Source organism: Fundulus heteroclitus, chromosome 20, assembly GCF_011125445.2.
Source record: "Fundulus heteroclitus isolate FHET01 chromosome 20, MU-UCD_Fhet_4.1, whole genome shotgun sequence".
Lineage (NCBI taxonomy): Eukaryota > Metazoa > Chordata > Actinopteri > Cyprinodontiformes > Fundulidae > Fundulus > Fundulus heteroclitus.
This window is the reverse complement of record NC_046380.1, coordinates 27,898,747-27,921,042: the sequence shown is the minus strand read 5'-3', so window position 1 is coordinate 27,921,042 and position 22,296 is coordinate 27,898,747. Positions and strand designations below refer to the sequence as shown.

General features: G+C 40.5%; 1 protein-coding gene across 3 annotated transcripts in view; it reads right to left on the bottom strand.

Moving 5' to 3' along the window:
• Positions 1–10,594: 10,594 nt before the first annotated feature.
• Positions 10,595–22,296, bottom strand: part of foxp4 (forkhead box P4) — a 120,118-nt gene continuing 108,416 nt past the window's right edge. For 2 of the 3 annotated variants that reach the window (XM_036152093.1, XM_012874893.3), the window contains exons 15-18: positions 20,297–20,418; positions 19,746–19,812; positions 17,816–17,988; positions 16,315–16,462 (exon numbers count right to left, since the gene is read on the bottom strand). In XM_036152093.1, the coding sequence (XP_036007986.1) occupies positions 16,315–16,462; positions 17,816–17,988; positions 19,746–19,812; positions 20,297–20,418 (510 nt within the window). Of the gene's footprint in view, positions 16,463–17,815; positions 17,989–19,745; positions 19,813–20,296; positions 20,419–22,296 lie in introns of all 3 variants that reach the window. The other variant, XM_012874892.3, reaches the window with a different exon arrangement.

Below are 22,296 nucleotides of genomic sequence, written 5' to 3'. Positions count from 1 at the left end.
TTGTGCTTCCTCCGGGCAACAACGCAGTTGGGCTGAACTGTACTGTCATATAATTACCCTTTTAACCCGAACCAGACAGAGCACTAACACAGACAAGCCTCCATTACACATTTCTAGTCCAGAAGCCTCGTGTTTTGCCATCCATAATGGACAGTTTAGTATACAGTAGCAGTGATGCTGTCAAATATATATATATATATATATATATATATATATATATATATATATATATATATATATATATATATATATAGTAAGGGCAGCATGTCTGAGTTTAATAATCAGTATATTAACTATTCTTGTTCAAAGGTTTCTTCTCAAGGCGCTGTAGGAACTTATTCAAGCATTAAAACATGCTTACACAGCAAAACATTTATATCTTCCTTCTTATTAGACATACAGTGCACAAATGTTACATTATGTTATTATAGCAGCTGTTTATTTTGTAGACTCTAAAAAGGAAATGCAGCTCCAACTTTAATCAGTTGCTTCAACAGGTAACAATTAATTGAATTAGGATAATCCAACTTAATTAATTGCGTTTATAAATTGTCAAGTTAAGCCATTGTAAAGACGTTAAGATGGTTTTAATTCGGATACTTGTCATTTAAGTTGGAGCTGCAGTTGCTGATTAGAGAGTGTCACTGCTTTTTTTGTTTTACCTCATGTTATGGTATGTTACATTATGTTTTGTTATACGTGTTGTTTGTTATACGTGTTGTGATTCAAGGAAATATTTTCAGTTTAAAGCAGTCAGTAAACATGTAAAAAAAAAAAAAAAACTCTGTGAGAGAATTTTACACACACATCAAAAGATAAACTCAACATATTGTATTTCTTTAGTAACAGAACAAGCTTTTTTTGTTTGTTTGTTTGTGCCCTATGTAAACATGTGGACAAAGCCTTAACATGAATCCAGCTTTAATTTCAGTACCATAAACCTTTGCTTGGAAATTTAGAAAAATTCATAATTTCATTATTTAATCTGAATATATTTTTTTTACTAGGAGAAAAAAAAAACATTTTAACAGTAGGAATTTTTGCAACAATTCCTTAATGTAACTGAAGATTTTTATTTGGCAATTTTTTTTGTTCTTTGTTGTTTGAAGTCAATCGAATTGTTGGAACTTTTATTTGGTAATCCATCATTTTTAGTTTTCCTATAGCGCATAAGTTTGGCCCGAAGCGGAAGCTTATTTTGTTTGGTCGTCGATCACTAAGCCAGACTGAATGTTACAGAGTGAGTGCTGTCCTGTTGGCAACTGTATAATGTGCTGACATCAGAGGTACACACAGCAGAATAAAACAATGTCGATTTGAAAGAAATAAGCAAAGCTAACATTTTTAACTTTATAGATTGATTGATTGTCTTAAGATATTCAAAGCAATTGGTGGAAAAAAAAAACAACCTACAGATTAAATAAGAAAGCACATTGAGGTCAGAAATTTTTTTTAATATATAGAGTTTAGACAAAGTTGTGCCCTCAAAAATGGAGCCAAAGACAGATTGTTAGAAATCTTCCCCAACATCGGCATATGATAGTCGCTAACTTTGACCTGATTCAAACTGTGATGTTTAAAGCTTGTCACATTTCTTCCTATTTAGCGCGCATAACTTACAAGTGAGACAGCTACTCAGAGGAACTGAAGGGAGGAACAGGAGCATCCTCATTCATGAATCAGAGGGTATTTGAGGCAGTTTACATGTGCTAAATTGAACATTAATATCTAGTATTTGTTATCATAGTGTTATCTACAAATCATCTTTATTTAAAGTGTGTTACATCACGAGTCACTACCCAGATCCTGAAATTGCTATTTGTAACTCATGGCTTCATTGTTTTTAAACCCATAACGTGCTTTTCACTATAACCACAAACTTCAGTGTATTGTGGAGGGATGCTCTGTGATAGACTGTCAGTCTAAAGTAGTTCTGAAGCAAAGCATACTCATTCATTGGAAAGAAAATGATCCATGGTTTTAAACCCTTTTGACAAGTGAATGTCAGAGAAGTTGATTTAGATTGATATAACCAAATTGATCTAATAGAACCATGTTTTACGAGCAATTATAACTGCAAGTATTTTGGTGGATGTTCCTGACCGGCTTTCAAGTCCCAGATGAAGGGAAGTTACCCCCAAAGCATGATACGACCACCACTATGTGTTAATGAGGGGCAAAGTGTTCATTTGGATGTGCAGAGCATATTTTCCACCCAACATTGCATTTTCCATGGGAATAATCTAAAAAAAAAAACATTTTGGTCTAACGTGACTTGCTTTGGCCCCCTACACGGTTGTCTTTCAGCATTGCCTTTATTCCTGCCTCAGGCCTCTGAAGCTATGATTAAATCACTCACAGGTCACAATCTAGGAGACCTCTGAGTGAAATTGGTTGCCGTGAAATTTTGTCAAAGTGAAAAGGCCGCGGTTTAAAGATTTTTTTCTTGTACAAAATGTTTTAAAAGCGTGTATCATTTTCCTTCCCCCTTAAAATTATACGCTACTTTGTGTCTATCCATCACTGGAAAGTCCACCGCTGACATTCGTGTAGGTCACACAACAAAACCTTAAAAGTGAGAACGAATCCTTTGTAAAGCAACACATAGAAATAAATGGAATTTCGCTGATAATTTCCTTACCTCAACAGAAGTTGAATTAGACGCTGGCTATAAATACTTTTGCTGACGCTCTTGCGGACAAGCTGCACAACCCACATTTTATTGGTGATTTTGCACCATCCATTCTCAAAATTGGATAGTCTCTTGAGCAGACATGGCCTTTTGCTTATTGGAACTGAGCACTCACAAGAAAATAATAAGAGAAAAGTATGAGAGGCAATTCATTCACAGTTTTTTTCACCCAATTCAAAACAATAAATATTTGATTTTCTCTGACACATATCAAGGTATCCTTACGCATAACATGAATATACATTGATTAAAAATATTGACTTATGGACATAGAATAGGCAGAGGAGTAGATTACTGATCTGTTTTCATGTTTCAGGGAGCAGAACAATAGTATCTGTATAGAGAGAAACGGTTCTATTGGACTTGTTGATGTTAAGTGACTTGCAGATGAGTTCTGTGTCACAAAATGTAAGTCCACCAACTTTTTGAATTATTGTAAATTCAGTTAAATAGATTATTATAACTAAAATCAATGCAACGTAAAACCAGCACGTCAGGTTTTAGATGACGTTTACTGTATTTCTTCTTAATGTGTGTTCACGTGGCAGGCCGAGCTTCATATATAATATCCCAATGCACAGTGGAAAGACAGGAGCGACATGACGCTAAGCGAGGCCACAGAGGCGATTTTACTGACGAAAAACGTGTGACTTGTGGCGACTAAAGCGAAGCCAGAGCGACACAACACATGCGACGGATGCGAAGCGACAGTTGTTGGAGTTGAAAAAAGCTGAACTTTTGTGTCTTGTCACAGCAGACAAACAACAAACAATCAAGACCTGGATGTGGCTGTGATGTGGGGTGAAGGACTGCAGCCCTTCATGTATTACTTATAACAACAACGGAGGTACGACACTGCACATGTGCAGCAGGAGATAAACAAGGAAGCGGATAACAGGTATTAGCATCTCCCAGCGAAGTAATGGAAACAGTGAAGAATGATCCAAGATCCAGTGTAAAAAACTATGATTCCAAGAGGGAAAAGACTGGAATAGCGCTGGAAATACAGTATGAATGTTGACGTTCACTGAAGCAGAATCTAAAGCTGCTGATCGCTCAGATGTGACTGCAGAGTTGATTGATGTGAGTAAACGTCCTTATTAATACGATGATAATAGTAATATCAATGTTGTTCTTAGCCTCTATGATCTTAAGTAAAAACATTATAAATAGATCCATTGATTGGTTCTTACCTTGGTGCTGTGTCCCTGTTTCCGTTTATGAACGGGAATTTTTTTTATTTATCATGTTCTTATACCATGCTCTTAGAGTTGCTGTAGATTGGTTTATTTAATTAATAATGGTTGGTCTTTGATCACACCAAGCTGCCGCTTTACCGCGAGGCATTGCAGAGGGTCAGGCTCGGTCTGGCATTATTTAGTAGTGATTTATTAGTCGCCATCTGGCTTTCTGGTAGTTCTGCGATACTGCCGGTAGATGGCGCCAGGTCTGTTTATGTCAGCTCATGGCACCAGGTGCTGGGTTCTATTGAGGCTCAGAAAGGACCATGAAAACACTATCAGGATGGACGCTTGGTGCATATAACATTATTTTATCATGATCAAACAGTTTTTGGTCTTTTTGTATAAGCATATAACGTGGCTATATATCTTTAAAATGTTTGCTACATCACAATTTTGTTCTATCACATTTTCACGTAAACCATTTCCTACTTTTTTTTTTAAATCATCAAACCATTCTTGTTATCATTTAAGTGAATACGGAGATATTTGTTGCTGCATTTGGCCCTAGATTTTTTTAGCAGTTCCTTTTAAATCCATTTTTGAATTGACAAAGTTCGTATGGAAGAGTCAGGGTTTCGGTCAACACTGAACATGCACAAGGACAATGTTCAGTTTGACTATGTAACTTTAACAACCATCTAACTGACGGGAGGAAACCAACCTTGTTTAAAGTAAGAAAAATGTTAGTTGGGGGAGGGGATATGCCATAATGTTATTGCAACATATTTGGTGTTATTATGCATGACCATGAATCATACCAGCGAAGCAAAATCCTTCACATAAACTATTTAATACATTTAAACAAATATTTTATGAGTAATAGGTAATATTGTATTTCACAATTAGTTATTGTGTATTCATGTATTAATGTTATTCAATTTTATTACAAATTTGATTAAAATAAATTATTTGAAGCTAAGCAACGAGCAAATAGTCCAAACACAAAGTTTCTGTCAGATGTTATTTATTTATTTATTTTGTCTTTGGGAGCCTTTTTAATCCTTGGGTGAAAAACAGTCGGATGCTGGAGGACTGGTCTGAGTCCTGCTCTGCTTCCTAAAGGTCTTCTGACCAGACCGCATGAGAACTCGTGCTCAGACGGGAACGATCCAGGAAATGTCAACACCGAACAGCAGCACAGAGAGAGAGAGATCGAGGCGGAGGCAGAAACAGATGTTAATGCGAGTAAAGGCGTTGAGCAAAACTTAATCTTGACTGACGGACACCTTCAAGCTGTCCATCCTTAAATTGTGTTCCTGACACCTTCTATGTTTTTTGTCTGCATTTTTTAAAAAAGTATAATGTCTGGCGGTGAGAAAGCAAGCATGAGAAACAGTATGTGCAGAGAGACTTGAGGGTAAAATGTGGTTCCAATCATTCACAAAGATGCTTTTGTTCTCCAGCTGGGCCCGTCTGCTCCGTCGGCTCTGTCTGTCCATGCCTTCTTGTGTGGCAGGAAATGCTGGTGTGAGAAGATTTCCCATGGTGAAGAGTACATGGGCTTACCTGTTAACAGCTGTGAGTTTTGTTAAATATTTAGAAATCAAGAGGACAGTCATTGTAAAAACAGTGCATCTCTGATTTCATTCCAGCTGCTCCGGTTGTGATCCAGAGCCATAAATGTTCAGTTTTCTGATGCCACCATGGTGTGAGGAGCCGGGACTGCACTAACAATCATGGTAAAAAGAACTACTTCATTTTACACATATTGTCTGCTCTGGCTTCATTTTTTTTAAGGAAGCATTAGATAGTAGAATGGGTGTTATGTATGGTTTTGGACTTGAGACTAGAGTTCAACAGTTTTAGGAACAATAAAGATCAGCTAATTTGAAGTTATTCATACCCAATGCTTTATAGCAGTAAAACTACAGAAATAGCTCAGGGTAACATGAGCCACTCTAACTATAAACTTTGTCAAAAAGAATAGTTTTAAGATCAGTCTTAAAAGTAGACAGGGTGTCTGCCTCATGGACCAAAACTGGGAGTTGGTTCCACAGGAGAGGAGCCTGATAGCTAAAGGATCTGCCTCCCATTCTACTTTTAGAGACTCTAGGAACCACCAGCAGACCTGCAGTCTGAGAGCGAGGTGCTCTGTTAGGAACATACGGGGTAATCAGAGCTCTGATACAGAGGCGGTTCTAGACCAAATTTACCAGGGGGGCCAAGGTGGGGCCAGTGTTTTTTTCACAGGGGCACATAAAAGAACGAAATCATAAAACAGGGCAATATTTAATCGCTTAATATGAAGTGAGACACTTGTGGCTCTGATACTGCAGGTTTCAGATCCCTGATCTAGCAGATGAAAACTGTGATCCCAGCTCAATGCTGCTGAAGCTAAAAGTAAAACACCTTGATTTTTAAACCCTTGTTAGGGTGAAATTGTAAAGAACAAAAATAAACAAAAAATTAAATTGGTCAAAAGTGACAAATCAGGTGTGGTTTCTTCACCAATACATACATCGTAAGAAGTTTATTTAATTTATGCCTTTAGTACAGGGGCCATAACAGGGGCCATAACAGGGGCCAGGACCATTTCTACAGGGCACTGGCCCCTGTGGGCCCCTGTCTAGAGCCGCCCCTGCTCTGATATATGATGGAGCTTGATTATTAAAGGCTTTGTACGTTAGAAGAAGAATTTTAAATTACATACTTTTACAATGAGCCAATGAAGGGAATCTAAAATAGGAGAAATATGATCACTATTTTTTTATTGTAGAAGACAAATTGTGTTCTTATCTACAATTGCAATGACTAACAAAGACATTTCTGTCTTATTAAATAATGTACATTATTTTAAGACAAAATTACTCCTGTACATGTCAAAAGTGAGTCACAATACTCCCTTCTCCTCACTAGCGATAGCAAAATAAGAAAGAAAAAAAAAAGCCAAATGCTTACATAGTTGGACATCAAACCTTTTGGAAACCAAACAGAGTAAAAAGAGACACAATTATAGATAAGATCACAATTTTAAGAAAGACGGGATGAATAAGTGGATCCATGTGGATGTGCATGCATGCAGCAGCAGATACACACGTTTGTTGTTGTTTTCAGTGAGTCAGTCGCTGCTTGGAAGGTGGCCCACCGCTTCAACCACTAACAAGGAGGCAAAGAAGGGAGAGGGACGACAAAATGAGCGAACCGGGCAGAGACAGGAGGAGATGTGAGCATGGCTCTCAGTGAATTTACTTTATGACTCACAGGGTCTGCCTGGACCTCAGTGCTCTGCATGCTGTTGGGACTTGCAGACGTTCACACCCTCCGCTCACACCCGATCACACAAACACGCATATTGATTTAGCGCAGCGAGTCCGTGCACATGGACGGAGCCGTGCAAATCCACTTCCACAACAACAAATCTGCACACACCCCAGGTCTGCTGCTTATTCTGTCCCCGACGAGAGGGCAGAAAACCAGCTCAGCCTCTCAGGTTTGGGCCCAAACACCTCTGCTCCACATCAAAAATAACCTCTTCGTGTGTTGCTCTGTACCTTGGCTCACACTGCACAACTACATTGTGCTATGTTTCTGCTCAGTATTCATCCTGTGTATATTTGGCAGAATATGTGCATGTGTGTGAGGGTGCCTGTATGCTTGCGGCTATATAATAGGCTTAGGGATGGGAAGGGGGGAGGGGGGGGGGGGCTTGTTCTCCCAAAACCAAATGTCGCTGGGATTTAAACGTCGGGAATGAGTTTCCTCCCAGCGGAATAACAGAGAAGTTCACTAAAAGCACAAGATTAAACAAAGTTTCAACTTTCCAAAAAAAAAAAAAAAAAAAAATATTCAAGAGACTTTCCATTTTTTTCCCCCTGAAGCAACACATCCATGACACCTTATTGAGGTTTAAAGATGAGCTGTAGGGCATGCAGCACACCTACACAAGAGGCGAGGAGGCAGAAGAAAAACGAAGGACGCACATATCTAAATCAATATAGCCAACTACAATCTTCTTGTTCACCTGCGTGAATGAAACCATGTTGATTGTGCAACATGTTCATCCACCTGTTTTCATATCACTCTCTTTACCTTCAAGTGTGACTCACATAGGGCGATACTTTCATCCTCTGTGCTCTCTGGCCCTCCCTGTTGGCCGTATGGCGACAGTGGAGTCAGGAATGTTTGTTGCTGGGTTTGTGTTTGTTGGATGCTGCTTGTGTTTTCTGGGTTGTTTACTCCTCCTGGTGGCCACTCACTGTATCACAACAGACTCTGACCTCCCTGAAGGCCCACCTTGCTGAGCAGTTTTAACTCCAAGCGTTTTTCCTTAATCCAGAAATGGGTTGAGCTTTGCTCAAACACCTACATGCCCAATCCCCCTTAATACGTTATTGATTTATCATATAGCATCCCTTGCTTTTGATTAAAACCCCTTTTGTGCAAGAATTCAGGTTTGATGCCACTAAAGTTGATAGCAGGAGATTCTTGATACCTTTGCTACTCTGTTCAGAAAGAACAGAAATGGCATTTTATAGTAGATGAACATTTGTAAGCAAAGTTTATGTTGTGCTACATCCCCTTAAAGACAAGGAGCAGTGAGTGTACACCTTTTAGTGCAAGTTAGAAGTTTACATATATGCAACATTTTGGGCTTTTAATGATTTTTTTTTACAAAGTGGAATGATTAAACAACCTACAGCTATCTGGGGACCCCCCCCCCCCAAAAAAAAAAAACATCCTCTAAAGTTATTGTAGCTTTTCTATGATCAGCACATGATCAAATGCCCCACTAATATTGGGATAAATGTCTCATAGCTGGTTGCACAAAGAGACCTAAATTAGAGAAGTCCAAAACTTTTTGTCACGTGGGCCAAAATTGTCAAGTGATAAACTTGGTAAATTTCTTTACCTGCTCCGGAAAAAATATGAGGCTGCAATGTTTTAGTTAAACAAAGTAATCAGTTTTTCTGTGGGAAAGGGATGTGTGAAACATTGTACATAAAAAATAAAAATAAAAATAAAAATAAAAGATTTTTGCACAAGACGGTCATCCAGTGTGCAAATTCTTTTATGTTTGACTGAAATCTTCTTGTCTATTCTCAGCAAAAAGACGAGGATTCCGCTCGGTCTTTCTTTTAAATGCTGGCTATATTTGGACAATTTTAATAAATGAACTAAAAAGCTGGCTATGTGCACTAAAGTCTGTTTATCAGTAAACATCCTTGGATAGATGTGATTCAATTTAATATGAAATTAAAGTGAATGTAAACCTTTTGGTTATTAAAAGACAAATACTTTTTGTTGTAGCCAATGTTTTCAATTGGAAGAAGATTTTTAACTTGTCTGTAATCATTTTGCCCTAATTAAAAATAAAAAGCCTCCAACTACATCAACCATCTGTGCTGGGGGGCCAAATCGTTCTTGAATTGCAGTTGGGCCTGCACAAAATCCCTCCAGGGGTCACATTATGGAGACCCATGACCTAGATAATGGACCAGTCTTTCAATCAGCACTATACTGGTGGTTTTCTTGGCACGGAGACATTTTATTAAAAAAAATAGGCAATCGCTTTTCAATAGTGCTGAGGTTGAAGCCATTCCAGAAGCTGATTGTTAGTCTGCTTTGTCCCTTCCAAAACAACCTTTGATGTTTTTTTTTTATTATTATCGTCCCACTGAAGCACAGAATGTTGTTTAAATTTCACTCTCACCCTCAGATAAAAGGAAATTTGATAGGAAGTTCAAGGGCAACCGAGGAAACACCGTGGCCAAAGCCTGTGCTGCAGGATTGGTGCTGTGGTGTCCCAGTGTCACTGCCCACAGTAATCAATATAGACCTACAAGTTGTGGACTAGTAAAAAAGTTCCTGCTATGACATAGAAACCTTTAAGCTTAGCTTGACTCACATTTGCAGCTTCCCACAGGGACAAGTCAGTGGTCTTCTGGAGAAAGGTGTTAATGGACAAAATATTAAGCAAATGCACAAAATGACAACGAGTAAGGTGTGGCACTGTGCAAACTGCCAAGCATGGTGAAGGCAACATCATCCTGAGGGTCTGCTTTACTGCTGCTAGGTGGAACAATGAGGATGGAGGACAATCTCCAAATTCTTCAACTTTACAAACATACCTCTACCCCAGCTTGCTAGTTGGTTGGAGTTTGTAGATAGTTGGGTTTTCCCCAAGGACAATAATCTCAAAAACACAACAAACCCTTTGGGGATGGGCAACATTGGGAGACATTAGACTGCTGGATTATACTTAAAAAGCAGGTCCCTGCCCACAAACCAACAAATCAAAATAATATCTACATTTTCTAAAAAGAGGCAACGGCAACTATCCAACTACATATTTGGGTCTCGTTGGTGGCTAGAAGAAGTGTGTTTTATGCAACTCCCAACGGGACATTTAATCATTAGCAGGGGTGTATCTATTTATTTGAGCCTGTATGTTTAATTGTGAAAAAAAGCGCAATAAATTCAAAACTTGTCCATAATCTGCCTATTTAAAAAATTAAAAATCATTGCAAAAGAAAGGCTCAAATGAGTCATTAAAACAAAGAATATAAATAAGAGGTTCACTGTGGGTTACATTTTCATCTAATGTGTTGCGTTAGATCATACAGATGTGCGGTAAACAATAATAAATGTGACACTAACCAACCAAACACTAGAACTGAAACTGGTAGGATGACAAGAGAACAAAGACGGACACAGCCTATGACAGTGTAATAAGTATTTTATTGCATTTTATAATGCCATTGTCAATAATTAGTACAGATTACATGCAACTAGATCTACTGTACAGTTTTTTATTGTCTGCATGGACAGACACAAGAAGATTCAGGTTACAAATACACAGATATATGTTTGTGTGTTTTTTTTATACAGCATGAAGGAAAAGGGCAGTGACTGGCATTACATGGCTACCCCGGGGGAGGAGGGTCAAAGGGCCGGGCTCATCATCTGTCTGTCTAAAGCAACCACCCTGGTCCCTGTCCCCGCCTCTTCCTCGGGTCACACTTTCAAACATCAAGAAACGTAACAAAAAAAACCAAAGGAATAAAGAGAGGTAAACAGGTAAACTCAACTAAGAATCAATAAAGAGAGTCACTGCTGTAAATGTACACACACATTCCTAAGGTTTAACCAGAGGATCGTTAAAGTGGTAGTTCCATCAAAATCTGGCGGTCTATATAATAATACCATCAGGCAAAAGCTCCACTTTGAGAGTCCCTTTCCCCTCCCATGACGCCTCAGAACTGTCCAATCACTCGTCAGGATTTGCTCTCCCTAAGTCCTCTGAATCAGACGCAAGCCAAAGGGATGTAGACCGCTCCCTGAAACACTGTTAGCGCGAATGGATGAGGGGAAACTGCTATCGGCAAGGGCGGTAAGTGAAGTAGATGGAGTTTTGGAAGTAGCTTGGGTCTTTTCTTTCTTTCTTTCTTTCTTTCTTTCTTTCTTTTTTTTTTGTTTTTGGTTGGTTAAGGTTGTGACATTGGTTTTGGTTGCAGTTTGGTTACAGTTCAGGAGTTTGGACTAAAGCAATGTTGGCTCACAATGCCTTTGGTAGTCAGAGCTGCATCTCGAAGAGCCACTCCACATTTTGGTTTTGAGACTAAGCAAAAGGAGGAGTATCAAAAATAAGCACAAACAAACAAATAATAATAATAATAATAAGAAGAAGAATGCAACAGTGTCAGTCGTTAATCTGCCTTTGTTGGACGTGGAGATAAAGTCTGCAGCGAGTCGCCACCGGTTCAGCTTCCGACTCGGCCCCTTGGCACCTGCAGATGATTGGCAGCTCTGCGGGTCAGAGTTCAGCACAGGAATGACGGGGGGGTCAGGGGATAAGAGGGAGGTGTCACAGGGAGCAAGGACACGTATTGGCACCTGGAAGGACCAACAGCAATACTTTTCTATAGCTCTGCTTTTTTTTTTTTTTTTTTTTTTTTGTTAAAGCAAGTGAGGGGCTACATATTCTTACATTTTTTTTCCTCTTTCTCGTTTTCTTTTCAGAGGTTTTGGTCCTGTCTTTGAGAGAGAAAAAGAAAATCCATCTGAGGTATCAATACACATTGAAGAAACTTTTTTAGTTTGTTTTCCTTTTGTCGTTTTTTTTTCTTTCCTTAAAAATGCATAAATGCAATACAGAGACAAAAAAAGTATCAAAATAGATCTAGCTAAGATAAATATACAAACAGGTGTTTCCTAAACCACTGATCTAAATTCAATTCTTTTCAGCATTTTTTTTTCATTTTGATAATACAGTTCAAAAAAAAAATAATAATCTGCGTCCCAGACGTTTTATGAAGAACTAAAAAAAAAAAAAATAGAAACAAAAACACATTTAAACCAAGATACCTGTAGCACGTAATGTGATAAATACATATATTCAGCATTAGTGGTACAGTAATGGAATCCAGGTTGAAAGCTTTACAACAGCCGAACAGGTGCAGAAAAAAAAAGAAAAGAAAGGCAAAGAAAAAAAAAACAGAAAACAAAAAAAAAAGCATTGGAGAGATGAGCCAAGAATCAATATACAAGAATGCATCGCCTAATGCCGAGCTACAGAAAGCAGTGTTACACGGTGACCTGTGAACAATCTACATCGGTAGAAAACAGCCTTGTTTACAGGTGTACCTTAAAGCACAAGTCAGGAACCGCCTGCGTTCTGGAGGCAGCGGTTCCGTCCTTCCTGGTTTGGGTCTGACTAGTAGTGATGAGTTTTGGAGATTCGGGGACCTCTTCAGTGTTTTGTTGAGTTGGTCTTTGGATACCTGGATATGCTCTGAGCCTCGGTTTTTAACCGGTTCAGGTATGCGTAAGCGTGTTACAGTTTTTTGTTTTTGTAGCCCATCGCCACCTCTAAAAAACAAGAGAGAGCCGTACGCAAGCAGCTTCTGGCGACCAATAATGAGATATGCAACTGATTGGTTTTTTTTTTCCTCAGAAAGCTCAGCGCTAATTGGGTGGAGAAAGGAACTAAAAATTGTAGTTAGCGAGCAGTTCTCGACGTATTTTGCGACACAGCGAGTGTTTTCAGATGTGGTTTACGGAGAGGTAGTCATTCTTAATAGTATAGAAAGTGAAACAGCTTTGTTTTTGTTTGGGGGGGGGGGGGGTTTGAGTAGACAAGGCATGGAGTCACCTAACAGCTAGAGCTTCGCAACGTACCGAATCGCAGCAGTTATCGCGGTCACAAAAGATGCAATGTTGCTTAGGCGATAATATCTCTGGTTTCATGCATTCACGCCTTGCTTATCGATCAAATTTAATCCGTTGGATGGACTTTGGTTGTCTTTTATGCCCACGCCTGAAATAGACCTTAAGAGACTGAGACCCTAAAGCTCAGCAACAGTGATGGGGACATTGTGATGACGGAAAGGGGAAAAAAAAAGAACAGTGAGGAGAATGTGTGTCAATAGCAATCAGTCTCATCGTTGCAATATTCAACAATAACATCCCGACCGGATGTCTCCTGATATCAGGCAACCCTTGTCATAAAGTAGGTTTTGGCATTCTTGGTCTTGTCATTGAGGAAGAGTAGAGACAAAAGTGTTAAAGAGAGTTCAGATTCCCTCTGGCTTGTTGTTGAACAGTTTGGAAAAGGAGGTAGTATTATTATCTTTTTGGTTATTTTATCTCTTTTCAACATCTCCGCCTGCCAGGTATGTGTTTTGCACTCAGTCTCTTTTGCAACAGGAAACTGTCCTGTTTGAACTCAAAGTCACTGGAAAGATTGTTAAAAAAAAAAAAACTGAAAAAGAAACATCTGAAGTTCGGTTCGGTTTAAAGAAAAGTCTGAAAACAAAACCCATCTGAAACAAAAAAAAAATTTATCCCTTGGGGGTTTTCCCCATTACATTAGATGTTCCCTCTTTATTTGTAACACATATTCCAAATAATTTCTCTTTGTCCCACAGTGTGACTTTTTGAAGCCTGTTATAGTACACTTTCAGCATGTACACAGAGGAGATTTCTGTTGAAAGATCCTTTTTTTCTTGATTGCACACCTTCTGATACCTAAAACAAAGCTCACAGAGAAATGTTTTTTGTCAGGGTCTGCTCCAGGGTCCAAGAACCATAGTTTGAAACGGAAATGGGCCAATGTACGGAATAGGAGAGGCTGGGTTTCATCTGTAAGTGCTTTCTAACTCTCTTCTCTCTGCATTGTATTTTTCAGAGGAACTGTGCAAGGTTTGTTTTTATTCATTTTTCTTTTTGGCCTCATCCACCCATCCAAGCTTGCTTTGCACACTTTGGTTTTTTTGGAATGATCAGCACTGCTAAGTTTTAAGCGTTTTAAGGACAAGACTCATGTGAATATCATTACAGGAAACAAAGATGTCATGGTTCTTTGTCTTTTGGCCTGTTTTCGGAAAGAGGAAAAAAAATAAAATAACCCATAACAAAACAAAACATAAAATAAAGCAAAAGGTTTTTGGTTTTCTTCGTATTTCTTTGGTTACCTGTAACAAAAAATAAAATAATAAAATAAAACGGGAACTTGATAAGAGGATATTAGATTAAAATAGATGCTTAAATTTGGTATGCAACTGTAGAGAAAAGTTATTCTTCGACACCCACAGGAGAGAAAAAAAAAAAGAAAATCTAGCATGCTAATTCCTTGAACACAAACTCACACAGTGAATTGCAGATAGCTTCTACACAGTAACAATTACAACCATAGAGCTTTGAGTCGAGGCTGAGCAGAGTTGCCACATTTGGTGTCCCACAGAAGGAATATCTCCCCTTACTTCTTCTTAATCAATTTGGACACAGTTCGGGGCAGAACCTTTGTGGGATGAGGTATTCTCTGACTGCAGTAATATATATGTGTGTTTTAAAGCATTAGAAATACATCTCAAGTAAATACACAACTTAACAAAAGAGTGAATTCAAATAAAGTTTAACAAAAAAAAAAAAAAAAAAAAAGGTTGGCGGTTTGTTGGCAACTTTTAAGTGCTATTTCCAATTTTCTTGCCTGCTATGCTTGGGACAGAAAAGCCGTTCAGGGGCAGGACAGTTGGGACAATACTGCGCTTAAAAAAAAAAAAAAAAGAAAAGAAAAACTCCACTTATTATTTTGCCAAATACTTATATGGAATGGTGCGGACAACCAGAGTAAATCAAACAACTTACAAACTTAGAAAAAAAAGAGACAAACATCCTTAGAAGAGCAGAGATCCACGATGGGAATATCGATCATCGAAAGTAAACAATAAAAAAATTAAATGGAAATGACAAAAGCTACCACACGTTTTTTTTTCCGTGTTACTTCTCAAAATCACAGACAGAATTGTGTTTTTTTGTTGTTTTCGTTTTGTTTTTTTTGTCACAAAGTTTCTGTGGACACTTCCTTCCCTCGTCTCTCGCTGCTTCCCGTCATTTCTTCTTCCTCCCCAGAGTGTCCCATGCTCATCTGCAGACGGAGGACAGAAGAAGAGGAGCACCTGTTCCTGCAGTCTTTCGGGTGGGAGGGGTGGGGGGATCAGGGTGGGCTGTGGTAATGGTAGGAGAAATGTCTTCTGTTTTTTCTACGGAGAAGTAAATAGTTAAAAAAAAGACAGAGAAAAAAAGAAAGAAAAAAAAAAAAAACGTCCCTCAGTGACGTCCCGCTGCTGTCTTGAGGCCTGGACAGGGAGCAAGGCGACGCCGTCCTTCCGCTTCTTCGTTCTCCCTCGTCTCCAAAGGCCTTCGGTTTCGTTTCAGTCGAATCAAAGTGTACGAAAGAGAGCGCGTGCCTGACTCGAAGAGGGAGGAGAGGAGAGGTGTCCTGCCCCCGGCGACCTCTCCAAATCTATATACACATGATCCTACGTGTTTGTGCGCGTCTTGTTCTTTCAAACGCACGTCAGTGTTTCTCCTCCGACTGAGAGACCACAGAGAGAAAGGCGCCTATGCCAAGTGGTGGTATGAGGAGAGAGCGTCCATGCCTCTTAGGGATATTTTCTTTTGTTTTTTCCCCCCCCTTACCGAGACATGTGGTTTTTCGCAGAGACAGGTAAACAAGTATGTTTGTGTGTGTGTGTGTGTGTGTGTGTGCGCGTGCGTGCGTGCGTGCACAGGTTTTGAGAGAGTGTGTATGAATAAAGTGGTGTTACACCTCTGGGCCAAGTGTTGTAAAAGCAACACCTAGAGGTAAAGCAGTGCTCCACAGTCAGGTTTTTGCGGCTGAACGTAACAAAAGTCATCTAAACCCTGTTGTTGTTTTTTTGTTGGATTTTTTCTTTTTTTTTTGAGTTTCTCAATGTCACTCTCTGTTGTTCGAGCTTTCTTTAAAACGAACTTAAAAACAAAATTCTCTTCTTTTTTTTCGTCCTCTTTTCTCTTAGGTGTACGGATGCCTTTTTTTTCCTCTTTACGCTGATGACAGGCCGATGGGACTGATCGCAGAGACGTCCCGGCCCTTTTGATCCACTGAGCGGGCGCGTCCTACTCCAGCTCCTCGGTGGGAAGATCTTCCTCCAGATCGCGCTCGTCGCTTGGCAACGGCAGGCTGTGTGTGACGCCGGCCAGCAGGGACACGGGTCGGCTGTCCTCTTCCACCTCGGTGGGCTCCTCCTTCACGTGCACCTGGTGGCTGCGGCATAGAGAAAAGAGCGGTCAGTGAGGTGCTCGCCGCCAGCTCATTCCTGTAGAACCAATTTACCTGAACGCGCCTTACAGAAAACACAAACATGTCTGAAAGCAAATCCATTGGCGAAAGCGACACCTGTTGAACTCTTTTCACGTTTTGCCACGTTCGAATCGCAGGCAACAATTGTAATCACATTCTGTTGGGGAGAATCATCTTCTGGCTCCGTGCTGAGGAGGCAGAAGGCCACAGCATGATTCCACCCCATCCCGTGTTTTACCACTGCGATGGCGACGATGCAGTGTTAGTTTTAATCCATGCATGCATGTAGTCCACCAAATGCCATTTTGGAACTTGGTGGACTGACCAGAGCAACCTTTTCCATATTTCTGTATAATCTGATTGATTTTGATTTTGTTAAGTGCCTTGAGATGACATGTTTCATGAATTAGGGCTATATAAATAAAACTGAATTGAATTGAATTGTCTGTTAAGACTGACATTAATGTCTTTGTAGGCTTGTAGTTGTGCCCTACATTTTCAAATAAATACCTAATAAATTTGTTACAAAATACTCGCCCCCCCCCCCCTTTTTTTTTTTCAGAAAATGATCTTGGTAGATGTTCAAGGCTCGGAATAATATTTGACAAGTTAACCCTGGTTTAAAGTTCTCTAAATCCTTACCTTCATCGAACAGGCGGATTCCTACTGACATTAAACTACACACAGGCCGTTTACTGACTAGGTGACTTGTACAGGCAATTGGTTGCTTGGATGTTTTTACTTTTTCAATCCATTTTTTTTTTTTACACGATTTTGTCGTTATGCACTGCTTTCACTTTGCAATGATGTTTGTGCCAAAATGTGCTAAAAGTTCAAGGGGCGTGAATACTTTAGCAAAGCCCTCTGTCCTTTCTGCTTCTATCTTATTCCACTACAATCAGCTTTAGTTTCAAGCTCAAATCCAGACACACATACCTTAATTCAAGCCAGCCCTTGCATTCAAATTGAGTTCAGTGAGATTCAAGCTTATTTTGGAATTGCAAAACAAGCAAGTTCTCTTGTCTAATTTCCTAGTTTAAATGTGACCCTCAGTAGAATAATAATTCACAGCTATATCTACATATTTTTGGATTGTTTTTATTAACTTTTTTTATAGCTCACATGTGCTTTTAAAGTCCCTCAACCAGAGGTGACGCCCTAAATCCCACATTTTCTATGTGCACAGTCCATGTCATGGTTGTCAGATTCCAAATTGATTGATCTAAATCAGACGTGTGCATGGAAGTTTTTCCATGCCGACCTCAAAAAAAAACTGCTAAACCACACGAAGGGGTTCGGCGTGACGGGAGCTCCTACCTGTACTGCTGAGGGCTGAGCGTGGGGCTGCAGCTGCCGTTGCTGTTGACCTGCTCCACGGTGGAGCTGACATCATCGTGGCCCACGTGCAGCATGTTGAGGCTGGCTGCAGACGGAGGGGTCACCAGAGGGGGGCTGTTCAGCAGGGACAAACTGCTCTCTGCCAGAGCCGCCTGCATACACAGACCCACAGGCACAGTCATGATTTTTAACGTCAAAACGTGTGGCATAAGTTTACGAGAGTCAGACTTCAGTCATCTTCGATGCAATTTTGATTCCGAGTAAGTTTGACCGACAGAAAAAGACCTACAGCCTGATTTAACTGAATGGATAAAGTCCCAAAGGAACACAAAGGTGCTTTATGTATTTTTCTCAAATCTTCCTCGTGTGGTGCTCATTTCCATCTTAGGCCACAGTGAGCGTCGTGTTAAACCACTAGGGGGCACTTAAATACAGTACTTTCCACCTAAAGAGTTTTTCCTTGTAGGTCCCTGTCAAAAAGTGTAAGATCATACTAAAGTCTCAACAGGCATGTTGTGAGAAACAGAGCCACAACCTCAGCTCAGATACAGACACATAAGTGCCACATCTGTGTCTGCAGAAGGCAAAACAACAGAGCTGACGAAAGCCGCTTCTGTCCTCATTCTGCACGCTCACATCCAAACGCCGGATGAAAGCAGGTTGGATGCCGGCTGAGAGGCTCCCCCCCGCCTCCCCGTTTTCGTGCAGGGGGAGAAACGGTGAAAGCCAAAAAGGAATACTCGCTGGCTCAGAGCACAGGCAATAATTTTATGCAGTAACCTTAATTGACAACTACTTGACACTATAAATCATCCCTGTAGCTAAGGTGTATTCCGTGTGCCGGTGGAGCGTTGTGAGACGGGGCATGAGTGTGGAAAGCTGATGTGTGGGTGAAGGCAGTCAGAGTGAGTGCAGTTAGGGAATCGGTTAATTATAAGAGGGATTTGACGTTGGTTGTCCTTGATTTACGGTTTCTACACATTTAGCGTTTTAAAGTTCCTGCGCATTTTTTATAAACATTCTGCAAATCGGAGTCTGAAACCTTTTCCTTGTTGGGTTTTGTCACCTGTGTGTTCCCCAAGTCTTCAAACAAGACAATGCTCAAATTAGCTTCTGATTCTTAAGAGTGGCAACTGGATAAGCTCCATTTCAAAATCTGTAACAGTTCAGAAAGGACTGGTTGTGAACTTTGAACCAAATTGTGAAACATGATGGAGATGCTTTTCTGCATCAAAAACAAGGAGGATGGTCAGTGAGGATAAGAAGATGGATGGAGCTAAACGGGACCATCATGAGAGGAAACATGTTTAAAGGCCTGAAAAGACTTAAGGCTGGTGTGGAGGTTCGTCTTCCAGCAGGAAAACAACCCTGAACGTAAAATCTTGCAAATAAAAATGGGCAAAGCTGACATAAAAATGCTCCAAAGGACATTCTGCTGTAACTGCAAGTGAAATGGGCCTCCATAAAGTATTGACTCAAAGCTTCATCACATAAAATCCAGATAAAAATACAATAAAGTTTGTGGTTCTAGAGGCATGACTACTGTTAAATAGCACTGATATAGGCCTCAAAAGTGGTACATGTAGCATGTCGACAGCTTAAAAACCAAAACAATGAATGTGGGAAACAAAAGACAACAAAACATGTAGAGGTCTGGTGAATCAAAGATCAAATATGTTTTTTAAATATGAACTAATGTTAAAAAACCCTAAATTTTTCAGTAACTTACATTTTTCATGTTTCAGATTATAAAATAAGGACTACGGTGTGGAAACCTCAACATGTTTTTACTCTACAGTTTCTTTTTTTCACTACCTAACGCTAATTTCCCAATTATTATTGATTATTACTGTCTACCATGCGTGTTTTAGGAAAAGGAAGAGAAGCAGAAATGAAAGCAAAGTGCTACCTGGTAGCTGGCGTTTAGGGATCCGAAACCCAGGCCTGAAATCATGTTTTTCACCAGAGTGGGACTTCTGCACGGAGCCAGAGAGAGAGAGAGAGAGAAAAGGAAGGGGGAGGACGTTAAACCCACACATTTTGCACACATGTGAAACAATGTCACCTCAATCAAACGCTGTGACAAACCTCCAAAATACTCTACACACACAAACACACGCGGAGTGTAAACAGCTGCCTGAAACACACTTGCGAACGCGTCTGATATCTGGCGTGCAGGTGGGTGTTCGTAATTATCCCCGATGGTTGCAGGGAACATCTGTTTACACACGCTAACAAGGTTTTCCCCGCCACCTTGCATCTCGTACAGCTGCTTTGCGAACGGCGTCGACAAACAAGGAAAAACACATCCAGCGCCGCACACCGCACGCCACACGAGCCGGGGGGGGGGGGGGTAATTTGCCTTATGGGTAACATCAGCGGATCCGTTTCAGGCAATCATGGTGCCAGCGCCCATAACCTCACAGTCTCGTCAGCCTCGCGCCGCTTACGCGCACTCACCCGGTCATCTTTGGTGGTCTCCTCTTTTGGTATTCGACTTCGTCCACGGTCCATACCGCCCCCTTCACGTTCTCGACACGAACAAAGCACTTGTGCAGACTCAGGTTGTGGCGCACTGCATTCTGGGGAGACAAAAAAAAACAACAAAAAAAACTGAAACAAGCCGAAACTTTGAACTTTATTCTATTTTTCTACCCATCACTTTATGTTTTCCTGTAGCTTCCTGAACAGAGCCAATAGGAAGAGGGAGTTTTCTCGAAGCGTTATTTTATCTCGGATTGTTTCTAATCAGCCATCATCAGCACACACACACACTTTCAAACAGAAACACACTCAGACAGCCAAGCAGGCTGGAAGGCAGGCAGGCACACCGCTATCTTCGTCTCAGCCCCCCAGGGACAGGCCTCCCTTTTCATCTGCTATTTGTAGTTTGTTCATGCCCAATTTCATTACCAATTTTAATTCGTCTATAATTAAATCCTGAATATTCTCTCTGACACGCTGTTCTAAGCCGAGAGGGAGGGACAGGCCAGGCGTGCATCACTCTTTGCCGTAATTACACACACACAAATGCAAGCATACACAGAGAGTAGCCCGCGCGCACACGTAATTACACACAGCCATAATCAGAGGAGGAACCCTGCACCCCCCCCCCCCATACCCCCCACCCCCGAGCCGTGATGCTAAGTTTTGTAAATGAGTCTGACCCCAATCTCCGCCTGCCACCCTGACAGTGCAAACACACACACACACACACACACACACACACACACACACACACACACACACACACACAAAATCACAAACACGCACCAGACACCGGTGCTATTGCAGCGTTATTTGCATTCGTCTCCGTGATGAAAGCCTAATTCTCCCAGTTAAAACATTAGCAGTCATTTACAGTGGGTCACAGCACATGTGCCACTCATCTCCACTCCCTTCTGGACTGAGGGGAGGAGGGGGGGGGGGGGGGGAGTGAGCGTTGGAGGCGAGAGGTGCAACAACAGAAGGCAGAAATTTCAGATGAAAGCTTGAACCTACACACAGCCGAGAAAGGAAAAACAAAAAGAAAAACTACATTAATTTATTTCTGGGTTGCAGGTGCTACTTGGTCTTAATGCTGCAAGTAATTGAATGCCGTGGCAAGTCAGTGATTAGGCGGGTGGACTGAGGGATGGACAAAGAAAAAAAAACGTTAATGTGAGCAGGTGAATTAGACATTTAGGTAATGTTTGAACAAGCCTGTTTGGTCAAAAATTTAATACAACCTGCAGGGTTTCTACACATGTAGAAAAGAAAACTTCCATCACTGTTCCAGATATGACTTTCCAGAGTTATCAGACTTTCACGTTTATTTCAAATTATAAAATACCAAAGTTTATATTGTTTTTATATAGAATATGCTTACATTTGGTGGTCTTTAAAAATATAGAGCATGGAGAAACTGGATGGATGGATGGATGGATGGATGGATGGATGGATGGATGGATGGATGGATGGATGGATGGATGGATGGATGGATGGATGGATGGATGGATGGATGGATGGATGGATGGATGGGTAAAACAAATGAAGGAAGAATGAAGAGTACAAGAAATGATGGGATAAAGGACACTGAGAGAACAACAGAAATGATGGAAGAGCACAAGTAAGGAAAGGGGAAAGTTGTGCAATTATTACTATAAAATAAATAAACCTCAATTTGTTAAGTTGGTCAGTGTATCAATGAACTTTCAATTTGCAATTCCTCATTTAATCTTACCCTAAGGTAAAAATGATGTGACACTAAAGCTAATTCCTCTAAGCCACTCTTTAAAACAGGAGTGACAACAGAACTTCACAGGCAGGAAACAGCAGTCCCCAACCCCCGGGCTGTGGGCCGGTACTGATCCATTGGTCGCTTGCTACAGGGCCGCACAGAAAAACTAATATCAGAGTATGAAGATAATTTTATTTTGAAATTGTCAGATTCTCTTAGTGTCATCCTTCTACGACTCACT